The following is an 18,641-nucleotide window of genomic DNA, read 5'->3' as shown; positions in this document are numbered from 1 at the left end:
TTGTCATCATTTTCACGAGTTTTCATTCACAAGCACCTGGGAAATAAATCTCATGTTCCCCGGGGAATAAATCCCCGGTTACCATAGTTGCAGGAAGCCCTATTACATGGATAATCAAAAGCAAACCCAATAGAAACGCTCGAGGATTCTTCGGCTCTTTTCATTGGCGTTTCCCCAGACCTAAACAGACGACACTGCTTCGCCAAGTTCCAAATACGAACTGGCAAACTGGCAAATGTAAACAAAAAACAAAACTACCTCATCAAAGGTCATACATTTATGCTTTATCGCAAACAAATGAAACCTATCGATATGTTTTATCTTCTCACAAAGTCATGGAGAGCGTGTATCTCTGTTTGGAGAAACACGAACGTAAGTTGTATCGATAAACTACGCGCAAATAAAAAAATAATAATAAAAAAGCAAAGAACATAGCAACAAGAAATGAAGACATCTGACAAAGCCGAGCAAGCAGAATGACAAGTCTAATGAAAAACAGAGAGGCAATGAGAAACAAGATCGCGATTATCTTTCCTTCGCGGCACGACGCAAATCGTTTGTGTCCTTTGACCCAATTCGTGCAGTGCTGCACGATGCAAATCTTCTGTGACCTTTGACTCAACGTAGCTTCAATATTCGATTACTAATATTTACCACTGAAAACCGAGGGGTGGAATACCGAGAGGGGCAGGGTGGTAGGGCGATGGTGAAATGTAATGAAGAGACACGTGTAGCAATAAGAGAAAACCGATTCTGCAATAACACAAACAAGAACAAAAAACCCAACACTGACCTATATGAATATTTAATCAATAATATGATCGTCTGCGTTGCAGGTGTGCAAGTGAAGGGTTGGGGGGGGGGGGGTAACTTGATCATTAATTTGTGTGTGTCAGTGTTTGTGTTCATGGACTGATTGTGAGGGAGGGGGAGGGTGGGGTGGGGTGTGTTTCAGGTTTTGGTGTGGGTATGAAACGAGCAAAACAATACCCACACCACAAAATCTTGGAGGCAAAAAACACTCGCCGTCGCATCATTTTGTCCGCACAATATTATATGCACCAACAACCGGAAAGAAAGGTGACAATGGAAAAAGACTCATCTTTGCTTCCTGCGATTCCTTGCCCCCGACTCGAACGTCGCACGATAATCCACATAACAGATCTGTTGTGAGATGGTCAACGCTGACTGTGCAAGCAAATCACCTCGTTTGAAATACGACAATCCCATCGCTCGAATGCAACATGTGGGCACTATCGTCTCAAAGGCGCTTGCTGTTGCTTTCACACACCACTCTGTAGTCGGAACCTACAGAACTTCGCATCCTCAAACCTGACATACTTGTCTCAACATTATAAACTCAAATCACACACAGTAAGTTGCTTTCGCACGCCAGCATTGAACAACGTGCTGGGGCCCCGAACATGCATTATAATAACAGAACTCGCGTTTCAAACCATGGCTCCCTGTGTTGATTTTTCACTTAATGTTGAACCACCAAAATGATGACAAAAACGATGTTTGATGGTTTATTGCCAGACCAGCTTTTTTGTCGGTCCTCGGGGGGCATATCGACTTTTGTTTCATATTTATTGACCGCGGCCTTCGGCCTTGGTCAATAAATATGAAACAAAAGACGATATGCTCCCCCTCGGACCGACAAAAAAGCTGGTCTGTCAACAACCCATCAAACATCTTATATTGTCATCATTTTCACGAGTTTTCATTCACAAGCACCTGGGAAATAAATCTCATGTTCCCCGGGGAATAAATCCCCGGTTACCATAGTTGCAGGAAGCCCTATTACATGGATAATCAAAAGCAAACCCAATAGAAACGCTCGAGGATTCTTCGGCTCTTTTCATTGGCGTTTCCCCAGACCTAAACAGACGACACTGCTTCGCCAAGTTCCAAATACGAACTGGCAAACTGGCAAATGTAAACAAAAAACAAAACTACCTCATCAAAGGTCATACATTTATGCTTTATCGCAAACAAATGAAACCTATCGATATGTTTTATCTTCTCACAAAGTCATGGAGAGCGTGTATCTCTGTTTGGAGAAACACGAACGTAAGTTGTATCGATAAACTACGCGCAAATAAAAAAATAATAATAAAAAAGCAAAGAACATAGCAACAAGAAATGAAGACATCTGACAAAGCCGAGCAAGCAGAATGACAAGTCTAATGAAAAACAGAGAGGCAATGAGAAACAAGATCGCGATTATCTTTCCTTCGCGGCACGACGCAAATCGTTTGTGTCCTTTGACCCAATTCGTGCAGTGCTGCACGATGCAAATCTTCTGTGACCTTTGACTCAACGTAGCTTCAATATTCGATTACTAATATTTACCACTGAAAACCGAGGGGTGGAATACCGAGAGGGGCAGGGTGGTAGGGCGATGGTGAAATGTAATGAAGAGACACGTGTAGCAATAAGAGAAAACCGATTCTGCAATAACACAAACAAGAACAAAAAACCCAACACTGACCTATATGAATATTTAATCAATAATATGATCGTCTGCGTTGCAGGTGTGCAAGTGAAGGGTTGGGGGGGGGGGGGTAACTTGATCATTAATTTGTGTGTGTCAGTGTTTGTGTTCATGGACTGATTGTGAGGGAGGGGGGGGTGGGGTGGGGTGTGTTTCAGGTTTTGGTGTGGGTATGAAACGAGCAAAACAATACCCACACCACAAAATCTTGGAGGCAAAAAACACTCGCCGTCGCATCATTTTGTCCGCACAATATTATATGCACCAACAACCGGAAAGAAAGGTGACAATGGAAAAAGACTCATCTTTGCTTCCTGCGATTCCTTGCCCCCGACTCGAACGTCGCACGATAATCCACATAACAGATCTGTTGTGAGATGGTCAACGCTGACTGTGCAAGCAAATCACCTCGTTTGAAATACGACAATCCCATCGCTCGAATGCAACATGTGGGCACTATCGTCTCAAAGGCGCTTGCTGTTGCTTTCACACACCACTCTGTAGTCGGAACCTACAGAACTTCGCATCCTCAAACCTGACATACTTGTCTCAACATTATAAACTCAAATCACACACAGTAAGTTGCTTTCGCACGCCAGCATTGAACAACGTGCTGGGGCCCCGAACATGCATTATAATAACAGAACTCGCGTTTCAAACCATGGCTCCCTGTGTTGATTTTTCACTTAATGTTGAACCACCAAAATGATGACAAAAACGATGTTTGATGGTTTATTGCCAGACCAGCTTTTTTGTCGGTCCTCGGGGGGCATATCGACTTTTGTTTCATATTTATTGACCGCGGCCTTCGGCCTTGGTCAATAAATATGAAACAAAAGACGATATGCTCCCCCTCGGACCGACAAAAAAGCTGGTCTGTCAACAACCCATCAAACATCTTATAATATCGCGACGGGGAAAGGGGGGGGGGGGGGGGGGATGGGATAGTGCCACTTGTTAATTGTTTCTTGTTCACAAAAGCACTAATCAAAAAATTGCTCCAGGGGCTTGCAACGTAGTACAATATATTACCTTACTGGGAGAATGCATACTGCTTGATTAAAATCTTTACAAACATTGACTATATTCTATACAAGAAACACTTAACAAGGGTAAAAGGAGAAACAGAATCCGTTAGTCGCCTCTTACGACATGCTGGGGAGCATCGGGTAAATTCTTCCCCTTAACCCGCGGGGGGGGGGGGGGGGGGGGGGGGGTTTTAGTTGCAAGGTGGGAATTTGTGGTTGAAACTAAACATTGGAGCGCGGCAGATGTAGCTCTAGTTTCTTGCGCTGGAAACGCTAAATTTAGCTCTGTGGCCTTCTACTATAACAAGGCTTGGTCTCCTGGAGACGGATGTTCGGCTTTGAACGCTGTGTGTTGTGAAATCTTTTCAGATTGCACATTTTTAATATTGACTATGTCTTTGTATTCTCTTCATCTGTCTTGTTCGCACCTGACAGCAGTGAAAGTTGCACGTATTTTCTGAGTTCGTAATTCTCATGGGTTTTGTTTGCTGGATGTATGGGTCACCATCAGCAATACAAATATTTTGAAGATGAGTTAATTCAGAAGCGTTCGCATACAGAAACAATGCCACAATTTACATTGATTTAATCATGGTTACGAAGCATGTTCCGAGTTATTACTGCAATTGTGTCACTAATTTAATCATGGTTACGAAGCATGTTCCGAGTTATTACTGCAATTGTGTCACTAAATTACAGCACATCAAATATCTGCGCCAGAAAACGTTTTGACATGGCCTCTTAGATACTCTTTAAAGCGACTGGTTAAAGCTTACCCTTAACATTGCAGTTGTGTCCTTTATCACAACACAGCAAATATCCCTTGGCCGTTCTTTTTAAGATAAAACCAGCCCATACAAGAAATTCCTCCGAGGTAGGAAAAACACCCCCGTTGGTCAAAGGGAAATAACCATTCTCACTGCCACCAACTGAGAAGGTTATTTCCCTTTGACCATTAATATGTCCCGCTATAAGTCCTTGTAGAATCTTAATCCACCAATAACTTCCTAACCGTGTGTTTGACTGGTCCCAATTTTTGTAAGGACCGTCTCAGGAATATATAGAACCTGTTCACCAAGTTTGGTGACGATCGGTCCGTTCATTCTTGAGATCTATATGCGAACACAAACACACACCCAAACAAACAAACAAACACATCGAGCGAATCCTATACACACCCCTATACCGGGGGTGTGAAAACGGGGTGATTATATGGAGTCGTAGATATGCTCTTTTAAGCGACTGGTGAGTTGCCGCAATTGACTGTGACAATCCTGGCACGTAGTCACACGACATGATAACAGTATATGGCCTTGTACTTTTATTTCCATTGTGCGATAGCCTTAGTTATCATCTAGTTCATAATGAAACAATAACAATTAAGATTTTGGGCGGAATGGAGTATGCAGTAGTGTGGTGAGTGCATGGGGTTCATACACTTTCGTGGAGAAAAACGACTAGAGGGATAAATTAAATAAATAAATCCAAAAACAAAGAGGGGACAGCCAACCTTCCAAAATTCAGAATCAAAAAACAAGAAAGGTAGGTTGTTGGAACGTTTGTTATTGACAAAACAATACATTCACAAATATATCGACCCAACGGTCTTTTAAGTGCACAGACAAACAATTAATTATTAATTGTTTGTCTGTGCACTTATGTTTGTCTGTGCACTTAAAAGACCATTAATTGTTTGTCTGTGCACTTATGTTTGTCTGTGCACTTAAAAGACCGTTGGGTCGATATATTTGTGAAAGTATTGTTTTGTCAATAACAAAAGTTCCAACAACCTACCTTTCTTGTTTTTTGACTAGAGGGATAACTTGTCTTTTCTTCATAAGCAGTTTTCTTCTTAAAGTTTGCAGAGTAAGAAAGAAGAGGCAACATGGGGAGACATATTTTCTTAGGAATTTTATATGTGTTTTAATTCTCAATTCTTAGTCAATGTGATATGTTTTAGTGTGGTTGGTGTTTAGTGCAATTCTTAACTCTTAGTAAATGTGATGTATTTTATGTCTGTAACCGCCCGACACTGCATGGCAATTTTCCTTGTTTTATAAGGACAGTAAAATTTGAGTCTGAGTCTTTGAGTCTTGTCAACACATTTTGATATTCAATTCAAATAAATTCAATGCAATATTAGTATCTGAATGTAGTACATACAGAAATGTGTCTTTTGTCTCGTACATTAAGATTACATCATTTACAAATCACAACTTAGTACTCACACACCTTCACTCCATATACTCACTGAATAAAGAAGAAGAATATAAGAATCACAAATTCAAAACATATAACATTTCAGTCGTGATTTTGTTTCCAGTGTACTACAATGTGTGTGCAGGATGTTCTTGCGTTTGAGTGTATCTAAACTGTAACATCAAATGAGTTTTCACAATTGTTTCATCATTGAAAATCATAAAAGCGCTAAGTAAAAGACAGAGTGCCGGCAAACTAGAAACCACACACATAATTCAGTAAAGGTTTAAAGGTTGTCATCAGTCAAAACCGTTGTCGGCGTAATAACAGAATGTGAATCCACATGAAATTTACTTCACACGATATGTTCAAACATCGTTCTCACACAGAGAATTCGATAATTGTTTAAATGATTTGTAGAAGTTTCCGTTCACAGTGAGCTGTTCATTTGGCAGCACGCTCAGAAATCTTGTTCGGTCGCGCGCATGTGAACATCATTGACCTGTAGACACACACACACACAAACTAAAAAAGTAGTTGCTGTAACATTCAGCGGCACTTATTGCACTCACTCACTCACTCACTCACTCACTCACTCACTCACTCACTCACTCTCGCACGTACGCACGCACGCACGCACGCACACACGCACGCACACACACACACACACACACACATCACACACACAAACACACACACACAAACACACACACACACACACACAGCTCACACACACAGCTCACACACACACACACACACACACACACACACCTCACACACCTCACACACACACTCACACACACACACACACGCCTTCGCCACCAACAACTTCATCAAGGCCACCACCACCACCAACAACAATGAATATGTTCATGACTGTTGAGTGTTGTCACAGTAATTACATTAGGAGCTGCACTACACAAATGAGATGCATAGCAAAGCTTACCTCCACATGCGGAGGAGCGTCCAGGATGTAGAGAATAGCGTCACGGATGTCCTCTGGCTGTAGACACTGAACATACAGCAAAACAGCTGTGCTTGGTTTTCAGTTTAAAGACATACGATATCGATTCAAAGAAAAACATCAAGACGTCTCTGTTTGACCCTCGCTTTCAAAGTAAAATCTCTGACGTCAAAAGCTCCACAAAAGTTCACGTAAAAATGTGATCAATTCTTCTGCATGTCTCCGGAATAAGTGACAACGAATTTCGAGAACAACGTTTGTCTCGGTGACTTCAACATATCAGTAGGAGAAGAAAAAAAAAAAGTTCGAATCCCGGCCGCGGCCGCCTGGTGGGTTAAGTGTGGAGATTTTTTCCGATCTCCCAGGTCAACTTATGTGCAGACCTGCTAGTGGCTTATCCCCCTTCGTGTGTACACGCAAGCACAAGACCAAGTGCGCACGGAAAAGATCCTGTAATCCATGTCAGAGTTCGGTGGGTTATAGAAACACGAAAATACCCAGCATGCTTCCTCCGAAAGCGGCGTATGGCTGCCTTTATGGGCGGGTAAAAACGGTCATACATGTAAAATTCCACTCGTGCAAAAACACGAGTATACGTGGGAGTTTCAGCCCACGAACGCAGAAGAAGAAAGAAGAAGAAGAAGAAGAAGAAAAAAATGACTCGAAAGGTCACCGCCAGGCTTTGCATGTATCGGTATCGTATATCACTAAAGGTTTGAAAAGTGTTCTTCTCACTATCTGTGATCTGCCTAGTCTTGTTACAAGACACAAGACCATCCCTCCACTTGGACATATACCACAATCAACACCATGGCCACTTGTCTTTCTTTCTTTATTTGGTGTTTAACGTCGTTTTCAACCACGAAGGTTATATCGCGACGGGGAAAGGGGGGAGATGGGATAGAGCCACTTGTCAATTGTTTCTTGTTCACAAAAGCACTAATCAAAAATTTGCTCCAGGGGCTTGCAACGTAGTACAATATATTACCTTACTGGGAGAATGCAAGTTTCCAGTACAAAGGACTTAACATTTCTTACATACTGCTTGACTAAAATCTTTACAAAAATTGACTATATTCTATACAAGAAACACTTAACAAGGGTAAAAGGAGAAACAGAATCCGTTAGTCGCCTCTTACGACATGCTGGGGAGCATCGGGTAAATTCTTCCCCCTAACCCGCGGGGGGTGCCATGGCTACTTCCTGTGCTGCGTGAGTGGGACACTTTTGTGAAAGGATTTCGCATATTGTCACTATACTAGTGGCTTTGAAGAAATTAATTCATTAAGAAATATAACTCTGCACATAATGCATCCAGGCTTTTGATTTGGTGTGTGTGTCCAAGCAGATGTTCTCCTGTCGTGAAAAATACGGCAAGATCGGAGATCGTCAGCCGAACGGAGTTTTCACTGGAAAGACTCGACAGCTTTCAATCAAGTTCTTGTATATCTAGGCTTACCTTCTTGCTTATAAATCACTCACATTTAATTGTCAACCTGTTTCTGTACCCTTTCCCAGGCTAACAAACGTATAGATCTGTAACTCAACTATTTGGAATTTTTACTAGAAACTTGATTCAATCCCCAAACAACTTCCGACCTTCCTGCTGGGCACGTTTGAAGCGGTTACTTTGGTATTACAAACAAATAATGCTGACGTAATTTGAGCTTCGCAATCCAGATGATTTCATTTTTATATTTAGTCAAGTTTTGACTAAATATTTTAACATCGAGGGGGAATCGAAACGAGGGTCGTGGTGTATGTGCGTGTGTCTGTGTGTCTGTGTGTCTGTGTGTCTGTGTGTGTGTGTAGAGCGATTCAGACTAAACTACTGGACCGATCTTTATGAAATTTGACATGAGAGTTCCTGGGTATGAAATCCCCGAACGTTTTTTTCATTTTTTTGATAAATGTCTTTGATGACGTCATATCCGGCTTTTCGTGAAAGTTGAGGCGGCACTGTCACGCCCTCATTTTTCAACCAAATTGGTTGAAATTTTGATCAAGTAATCTTCGACGAAGCCCGGACTTCGGTATTGCATTTCAGCTTGGTGGCTTAAAAATTAATTAATGACTTTGGTCATTAAAAATCGGAAAATTGTAAAAAAAAATAAAAATTTATAAAACGATCCAAATTTACGTTTATCTTATTCTCCATCATTTGCTGATTCCAAAAACATATAAATATGTTATATTCGGATTAAAAACAAGCTCTGAAAATTAAATATATAAAAATTATTATCAAATTTTTTTTTTCGAAATCAATTTAAAAACACTTTCATCTTATTCCTTATTGGTTCCTGATTCCAAAAACATATAGATATAATATGTTTGGATTAAAAACACGCTCAGAAAGTTAAAACGAAGAGAGGTGCAGAAAAGCGTGCTATCCTTCTCAGCGCAACGAATACCCCGCTCTTCTTGTCAATTCCACGGGCACTGCCTTTGCCACGGGCGGTGGAGTGACGATGCTACGAGTATACGGTCTTGCTGCGTTGCGTTGCGTTCAGTTTCATTCTGTGAGTTCGACAGCTACTTGACTAAATATTGTATTTTCGCTTTACGCGACTTGTTATTTTTATTTACATTACGTTATTATCCCATTGCTAAGAAAATGGAAAGCTAGCAGCAACAAGAGTCCCGCTACCAAGGTGTGTGCTCGTTTAGATGTAATCAGCCACCTACTCATTTGGCTGAATGACCAAGGTTTTTTTCGTGCTATTGTGGTGACGCGGGGATGGGACATGGATACCGTCTCTGAGCCTGCACACTAATTAAGTTGACACGTGTCCGTCCCGGTCTGGATTCAGTCGAACCCGTGACAAGTCCAGTGCTCTACCAACAGAGCTACCTGGTCCCCGTCGTGTACGACCCATACGGAATTTTTGAATGAATGTTACGGTGTTATGAATGTTACGGTGTTATGAATGTTACGGTGTTATGAATGTTACGGTGTTATGAATCTTACCTTCATTGAAGAGTACACAGCCTTTGCAAGCTCCTCGTTATGATGACGTTGCACGAATTCCGTTTCCACATACCCAGGGCACACTTGCTGCCAACACAAGAACAAGGGCTAAAACATAACAATACAAATCAAAACAAAACGAACGTTACAAAAATTAAGATCAAAACTTAATACTTACGGAGATAAATATTGACTTCTATATATATATACGACTAGTGTCTGTGTGTCTGTCTGTCTGTCTGTCTGTGCGCGATGCACGGCCAAAGTTCTCGATGGATCTGCTTCAAATTTGGTGGGCTTATTCAGAGAGACCCCGGACACAACCTCATCGATGAGATATTTCAACACGTGCTCTCAGCGCGCAGCGCTGTGCGCGCTGAACCGATTTTTTGGTTTTTTTGTTTTTGGTCGGGATCCACTACCAGTAACTCTTCCTTATTTTCTCCAGTGTTTTCAGCCGCGATTATCTCCCTTCCTCCGTGTGGCGTCAATCCATATTCCCGTTACTACGTTACTATTTTTAGAAGGTCACTGCACGTTACTATTTTTAGAAGGTCTCCAGCGTTTTGTGCGTTTATCTCCTGCGAAGCGGGTAATCATCTAGTATCTATGTGTATAAACAACCGAAAGTCATAAGTATTGACTTTTTTAATGTATATACAAGTCATCAATATTTTGTACATAATATTTATCCAACCAACATATTATTTAAAATGGGTATTGTTAATAATAATTTCTGTACCTATTCTCCCAATGTAATAGATTATATTGAACATTTATTTTTTTGATTGCCATAAAATACATAACATCCGGTCAGATGTTGTATGTAGAGTTATTAATAAATTTGACGTTTACATAGTAATGAATGCAGAAACAGCCCTGCTGGGCTTCACACCACGTGAAAATATTTCCCTTCAGGCAGTAAAATATATAAATTATTTGATAATAGTCGCTAAAATGTGCATTGGCAAATACCGTTACGGTACACCTATGAACATTGGTTGTATGTTTGATGTAGAATTGAGATTAAAGCCATATGTACTCGATGACTATACACGCTAATTGCTTTACCAACAGCTGGAGACATGCTAAATTAAGTTCCCTGCAAAATATTGTGGTCTAGGACCCCTTCAATGTTGAGATATGTTAATTTTCATTTTGATCTGGATCGTCCTATTTATAGATTTGCCAACAGAGGTAGCGTTGACGCAAGGGAAATAACTCCGCGTCTTTGTTTACATCCAAAGTTTTTGAGACTCTAAAACAAGCTGTAATGCATGTATATGGTCCGCGCATGGCGACATATCGTCATTACATGGTCTTATGGTGCGTTTGACATCGATTATGGGCAAACTACACTTTGTAAACACGGGAGCGCGTACATATGCCTTTAAGACAGTTAGAATGATAGATGTTAAAGTTTATATTTCATTGAAAAAAAGAGACCAATGAAGAACCCTACCCCCCCCCCCCCCCCAAAAAAAAAAGAGAAAGAAAGAACGAAAGAGGCAAAAAAGATGGGTTGAAGCAGCCTGCATGCAACGGAGGTCCCCCAAAAAAGTAACCACCAAAAAAAAAAAAAAAAAAAAAAAAACAGTCATAAATATTGACTTACTTACATGTATCAACAACCGAAAGTCTTACCGATATTCCTGGTTTTAGATCCTGGACGAGATACGTAGAAATACAACCACGACCTTCAACGAATAATCTGAATTTGGATCCTGGGTGAGACAGATATGCAAACAAAAATCTTACGGATATTCCTGGTTTTAGATCCTGGACGAGATGCGTAGAAATACAACCACAACCTTCAACTGATTATCTTAATTATAATCCATGGTTTGACAGATATGCAAACAAAAGTCTTACGGATATTCTGATCTTGGATTTCATTTCTCTCAGCTCGTTGCGGATTCCCTCTCTGATGGCTGTGACGGCGAACTTGGTTGCCACGTAGCAGTGACTTCCTTTGCTTTTCACCGTTCGAATGCCCGACATGCTGGAAGACACACATTTAAATATATAACGGCTGCCATTTTTTCAGAGCAATGCTCATGGTAAAACTAACTTATTTCGGAAAGATTTTGAGGATATCAGATAGGTAAGGTGATAACGCGACTCAGCATCAACTTCTGACTGCATTTACATCTCGTTCATCCTGCTACTCAAAACACGAAATGTTACTTCTCATTGTTCGCCTTACATGTGTGTGCGTGTGCGTGTGCGTGTGCGTGCGTGCGTACGTGTCTGTGTGTGCGTGTGTTTGTGCAAGTGCGTGCGTGCGTGCATGGGTGTCACTGACTGTGCGTGTTAGTGTATGCCCGGTACGTTCGTGCGTGCGCGCAAACGTGCGTGCGTAAGTACGTGTGTATATTTTCGGAAGAGGAGACTGACTATTAGGGTTTAACGTCCTCTTAGACCAACTGGTCTATATTGGGACAAGGTATTGGTAATACGCTGAGGATATGGTGTGATACTGTGATTCGAACAAGCCCGCTGTGGCTGTCTTCTTCGACACACCAGCATCGTCAAAGTATCGAAATACGATCATGATAATCAGAGACGAGAGATGATGCATGCGTGTCTTCGTGTTTTTCAAGCCCTGAGACTTTCGCTGTGAACGTGGGATCTTTTTCGTGCGCATGTGGGCACACGGGGGTGTTCGGACACCGAAGAGAGTCCGCACAAAGCTGACTCCGAGAAATAAATCTCTCGCCGAACGTGGGGATCGAACCCACGCTGATAGCGACCAACTGGCTACAAAGCCAGCGCGCTACCGACTGAGCTACGTCCCCGCCCCGAAGAGGAGACGGGGTATGGTAGGAGAGGAGTAGGGGTGTCCACATACTGACCTGTTGACCAGGATGATGTGACCATCGTCCACGCCGCTGTCCCGCATGAGCTGGAAGGCCTCCTTACTGCACATCAGCAGTCCCAGCACGTTCACCTGGCCACCAACAACAACTTGTGTCACTCAGAGACAAGGGCTTGTATATTTTATGTTGTGCGCGTTCGATATCATACTCTTTTCTTTCGAAAATATGCAACAATAACTTGTGTCAGAAACAAGGGCTTGTGTGTCTTATGCAGTGTGCGCTCGATATCATACCCTCGAAAATATACACATCGGAGCCACGATGCTCAGCAACTTGTGTCAAAGACAAGGGCTTGCGTATCTTATGCATTGTGCGCTCGATATCATACCCTTTTCGTTTCTTTCTTTCTTTATTTGGTGTTTAACGTCGTTTTCAACCACGAAGGGTTATATCGCGACGGGCCTTTTCGTTTGAAAATATGCATCGGAGCCATGGATTCGCTACCGAGAGTTTGCCGTTCACTGGCAGTGATCGTTAAGCGCGTATGTTTCCTGAACTCACGTGACCTCAAGCCAAACCCACGTAACCTCGGTCACAACACGTTGGCAGTGATCATTGCGGGCCAGCGATCATTGCCGCAACGAATCGTGAACTCCGATGAGTATATTTTCGAGAGAAAAATTAATGGTATCATATTAAGCGCTCATTGTGTAACAGACACATCAGAGATACTCGCGATGGCAGGTTAAAGCCGCCCATGAGCGTTCTAGTTGCTTCGCCTCGCTTTGAAAAGCTTGCATCAGCAAAAAGCGGCACTTATTCTGCCACACCGCTTGAAAATCCTGACATATTTCAAAACACCGTTTTTTCTCTGCGCTAAAGCCTGTCCATAATTGGGCGAAGTCGACTTCACGAAGCTCTCTTCACGAAGCTTCGTCCCTTAATTGAACTATTTGAAGCATAGCTTGGCGAAGTCAAAGGGTTTGCACTCTGCTCTCGACAGAGGATAGATTGATCTTGTCCTGGCGTCCCCAGCCTTTTAACCAGAATGCGCATACATGTCTATGCTCACCTCAAACATGTTCTTCCATTGTGACGCTTCTCCGCTGAGGAGCGGGGCGTTGTGAGCCAAGCCAGCGTTGTTGATGCACACGTCCATGCGGCCCAAGTTCGGATCCTTGCGAATGGCCTGGAACATGGCGGCCACTTCTTCCTCCTTAGACACGTCACATTTGATGGCGGTCAGTGAGCCGGACTGGTCACTCAGCTCTTTGGCCAGCTCCTAGAGTGGAGTGGATGGATACTTTTTTTAATGACATACGATACCGATGCATGCACAGCTTGGCGGTCAGTGAGCCGGACTGGTCACTCAGCTCTTTGGCCAGCTTCTAGAGTGGAGTGGATGGATACTTTTTTAATGACATACGATACCGATGCATGCACAGCTTGGCGGTCAGTGAGCCGGACTGGTCACTCAGCTCTTTGGCCAGCTCCTAGAGTGGAGTAAATACACAGTTACACCAAGCTTTCCCCAAGTTGTAATCTATGTTTAAGCTTATATGGACAGTTAAGAATGAAAAGTGTACCAAGTAAGGCACACGAATTACAGTCAAATAGGGTGCTAATGCTACTAAAGATTATTGTCTAAGTTTGTATGCTGCTTATCTTTCACGGTTTAAACATGAAAAGTGTGCTTTCTGTCCGACTGCGTCTTGATTCGTACACTGTAATCTCCTTGACAAAGTTATTTCGTGAAGACATCTGGTAAAGGTCTTTTTGAATTTCAAGTACGGGGAAAAGTAAAACAAGTCGCGTAAGGCGAAAATACAATATTTAGTCAAGTAGCTGTCGAACTCACAGAATGAAACTGAACGCAACGCAACGCAGCAAGACCGTATACTCGTAGCATCGTCACTCCACCGCCCGTGGCAAAGGCAGTGCCCGTGGAATTGACAAGAAGAGCGGGATATTCGTTGCGCTGAGAAGGATAGCACGCTTTTCTGTACCTCTCTTCGTTTTAACTTTCTGAGCGTGTTTTTAATCCAAACATATCATATCTATATGTTTTTGGAATCAGGAACCGACAAGGAATAAGATGAAAGTGTTTTTAAAACGATTTCGAAAAAATAATTTTTATATATTTAATTTTCAGAGCTTGTTTTTAATCCGAATATAACATATTTATATGTTTTTGGAAACAGCAAATAATGGAGAATAAGATAAACGTAAATTTGGATCGTTTTATAAATTTTTAATTTTTTTTTCAATTTTCCGATTTTTAATGACCAAAGTCATCAATTAATTTTTAAGCCACCAAGCTGAAATGCAATACCGAACCCCGGGCTTTGGCGAAGATTACTTGACCAAAATTTCAACCAATTTGGTTGAAAAATGAGGGCGTGACAGTGCCGCCTCAACTTTCACGAAAAGCCGGATATGACGTCATCAAAGACATTTATCAAAAAAATGAAAAAAACGTTCGGGGATTTCATACCCAGGAACTCTCATGTCAAATTTCATAAAGATCGGTCCAGTAGTTTAGTCTGAATCGCTCTACACACACACACACACACACACACGCACACACATACACCATACCCTCGTTTCGATTCCCCCTCGATGTTAAAATATTTAGTCAAAACTTGACTAAATATAATTAGCGGAATAGGAGAGTTGAACGTGCACGGGCGGGATCAATAGCTTAGTGGTCAAGACGTCGGCCTCCCATGTAGAAGGTTCAGGGTTTGAACCCAGGCTGTGCCTGGTGGACTATGAGGGCAGATAATATATCATATCCGATCTCCCAGGTCACTTTATGTGCAAACCTGCTTATGCTTTATCCCCTTTACGTGTTCACACAAGCACAAGATCAAGTTCGCACGGAAGAGATCCTGTCTTCCATTTCAGGATTCGGTGGGTTACAAAAACACGAAAATACTCAGCATGCATCCCCCGAAACGAACGGATTATGCCTGCCGAAATAGCGGGATTATGAAAATGGACAAACACGCAAAAGTCCTCATACACATAAAATCCAACAACAATACACGAGTGTACGTGGAAGTTGCAACCCACGAACGCAGAAGAAGAAGAAAAGAAGAAGAAGAAGAAGAGGGTTGATCTTGTAGTATCATGAAAAGAATCGGTAAGGTTAGAATCGTGCCGCTCAGTGATTTCAATATTAGGATGGGTTAGTGAAGGGTGATGCCATTTTTTGGAGATCGCCCTAATTCAGGACATGCAGTCTCGTGAAGGTTCATATTCACATATGAACAACTACACGCACGCCTATATATATACAGGCTATCCTCACTCACCTGTATTGGGGCGATGTTTCGCGCACAGGCGACGACCTTCATTCCCCGCTGTACCAAGGCTTTGGCCATACAGTAGCCGATTCCAGCCGAAGCTCCGGTTACCAAGGCAACGCGTCCTCGCCAGCGTTCCGCCATATTTCCAGCAAGCTCTGTCCGCCTTGACAACAGTCTCCTCGACAGGTTTTCTTACAAATCTGTGTCAAACATACCGTCGTTATGCCAAGAAGTCTTCTTCTTCTTCCAATAATGTTCAGCGATCAATGAATTGACCATTATTAACATGTTGGCGAAGTGCAAGTGTGTGTCGATACAAAAATGAATAAATGATTATTTGAGTATTTTCACCAGCTATGTCGACACTGAGTTGCTTTTCCAAACACAACACAGCCCCCGCTTCAGTTAACACAGTGACACATAATGACAACAGCAAAGATGTTCTTGCATTGGTTTAATGATATAGGCCTACGTATGTCGTTTCGGGGGATGCATGCTGAGTATTTTCGTGTTTTTGTAACCCACCGAATCCTGAAATGGAAGACAGGATCTCTTCCGTGCGAACTTGATCTTGTGCTTGTGTGAACACGTAAAGGGGATAAAGCATAAGCAGGTTTGCACAACTAGCTCCGTTTATATGCACGATCACGCAGCATGGTATCTCGACACATGCAGGCACATGAAAAATCGCTGCGTGTGCAACTCGTGCTCACAATTAAATGTACATGTAACTTGAGACGGCTTAACTTTACGCAGGGCAAGAAACGGGGGGGGGGGGGGGGTGTCCTGGGTTCCGGTGACTTTGTCACATCAGCAGGAGTAAATCCATCGCAAGGTCACCGCTAGGCGATGCACGTAGGCCTATATCATTAAACCAATGCAAGAACATCTTTGCTGTTGTCATTATGTGTCACCGTGTTAACTGAAGCCGGGGCTCTGTTGTGTTTGGAAAAGCAACTCAGTGTGAAAATACTCAAATAATTATTTATTCATTTTTGTATCGAAACTGCGTATCTGCACTGATATTTTATATGTACAGCCGGCTGTCTCTAGAACTAGCTCAGTGAAAATGAGACTTACGTCACACGCTAAAAGAAGGGTACATTTTTTTTAGATTCATTCAGTGGGACGGCGAACTTTACACGGGGCTATATGGGGAGATTGTCTTAAAATTATGCCTAGCGTGTAGCTGAACATTCACAAAACAAACGGCCTGCACACACGCACACACACACATACACCACAACCCTCGTTTCGATTCCCCCTCGATGTTAAAACATTTAGTCAAAACTTGATAAAGCTCGTCCCTATTTTTTTTTTTTTTTAAGCTACGACCGTGTGTCTCCCACAACGTAACAAGCTACACACCAAATATAAACTCAATCGGCCCATGAAAAACATATATCTGAATGCCGACAAACAAACAACCAAACAAACATTAAACCGAGTGAAACGTATACACACACCCAGTTCACGCGGGTTGTAACGAGTGTTGTCGGCTAACCAGCCGGCGAACTTACCTTGCAGGTCACAGTCGCACGATTAACCGGAACGCAGTGAATGCACGGAAGTTTTGAAAACGGTGCCAAGATACCTTTTAGAACAGCGTTGAAATATTTTGTTGCCCATAAATTATGCTGTAACAGTGTGAACTACTAAACTCAATGTGGGCTTAACTTGAATTTCTTGTGTGTTTTTGTATTTCATTTTTTATTGCTGAGATCAAGTGCGATTTGTGCGAGGTGATGCCAATTATTTATGACTGAGTTATTTCAGTGCATGTGTACTGTCGTGGTTTTTTTTTAGGTCAAGAGCACTGCATGTTATCAGTGTATGATATCGTAAATCTTCAAGGCAAACTCACATAGTTGAATAGCCACAAAACTGTGTCAAATAGCAGTGTCGCCCAAAGAGCTACACGTAGGCTACACGATTCGGTTTCAGCTTTGGAATGGTCCCTGTAAACACAGGCAAAAACCTTAGAACTGATCGGTGTTTGAACGTTCAATTATTCAAATGTTAAACGCTGTTTTTATTTGTGGCAATCTTTAAAGATCGCACGTATTCTCCACGTTGGCCCTGTCTTTATTGTTTCGCTTCGTCTGCTGCGTGAAAGTTGCACACATTATTTTGCTGGATCACTACATTCCCACGAGTTTTACGATTTGTGTGTGTGTGTGTGTGTGTGTGTGTTTGTGTGTGTATGCATGTGTGTTTGTGTGTGTATGCATACAGTGTGTTTGTGTGTGTATGCATACAGTGTGTTTGTGTGTGTGGGCGCCCGTGTGCGAGCGCGTGCGTGCATGCGTGTGCATGTGTTTGTCATGGTTTTTTTTTTGTCAGATGTATGGGTCACCATCAGCTCTTAAAACAAATTAGGAAGATGAGTTTAATCAGGACCCTGAAGTAGAAGCGATCGCACAAATTAAGCCGAAGTCGTTTCCCAATTCACATTGATTTGAGTGGTCACTAGTGTATCTTAATCCCAAATCATAGTCATTTGAACTTGTGTGCACATGACCACATTTCAATTTGATAGCAAAATACGGTCACCCCAGTACCGCCTCATTTTTTCTTTGAAGTAAGATATGACGTCATCACTGAGATTTTTTTAAGGGGGGAAAAAGGTCAGTCCATTAGTTTTCTACACACGCACACACTCACTCACGCACGCACACACACACACACACACACACACACTGACACACACACATACACACACGCACGCACGCAGCACGCACGCACGCACGCACGCACGCACACGGCGTACCATTTAGGCTGGGGAACATCTGAATAGACGAATTCCGGAAAATATCTATCTCGGTTTCGTATGGGTTTTAAAAGAATACCCTTGC

General features: G+C 42.3%; 1 protein-coding gene across 1 annotated transcript; it reads right to left on the bottom strand.

Moving 5' to 3' along the window:
- Window positions 1-5,616: 5,616 nt before the first annotated feature.
- On the bottom strand, window positions 5,617-17,437 carry LOC138958271 (dehydrogenase/reductase SDR family member 11-like). Its single transcript, XM_070329379.1, has 8 exons — window positions 17,307-17,437; window positions 15,793-15,986; window positions 13,548-13,757; window positions 12,512-12,606; window positions 11,529-11,658; window positions 9,657-9,743; window positions 6,671-6,736; window positions 5,617-6,226 (listed from the first exon to the last, which is right to left on the bottom strand). The coding sequence occupies exons 2-8, from the start codon at window positions 15,925-15,927 to the stop codon at window positions 6,185-6,187; spliced, it is 765 nt and encodes a 254-aa protein (XP_070185480.1). The 5' UTR covers window positions 15,928-15,986; window positions 17,307-17,437; the 3' UTR covers window positions 5,617-6,184.
- Window positions 17,438-18,641: the final 1,204 nt, after the last annotated feature.

This window comes from Littorina saxatilis, linkage group LG2, assembly GCF_037325665.1.
Source record: "Littorina saxatilis isolate snail1 linkage group LG2, US_GU_Lsax_2.0, whole genome shotgun sequence".
NCBI lineage: Eukaryota > Metazoa > Mollusca > Gastropoda > Littorinimorpha > Littorinidae > Littorina > Littorina saxatilis.
The sequence above is the reverse complement of the archived record's forward strand: the minus strand, read 5'-3'. Positions and strand labels throughout refer to the sequence as shown.

Coding starts and splice junctions, on each gene's coding strand:
- LOC138958271 (XM_070329379.1), bottom strand. CDS start 15,927: ATGGCGGAACGCTGGCGAGGACGCGTTGCCTTGGTAACCGGAGCTTCG. Junction 11,659..12,511: donor CACATCATCCTGGTCAACAG/GTCAGTATGTGG, acceptor TGTGTCTTCCAG/CATGTCGGGCATTCGAACGG. Junction 9,744..11,528: donor AATCCAAGATCAGAATATCC/GTAAGACTTTTG, acceptor TTGTGTTGGCAG/CAAGTGTGCCCTGGGTATGT.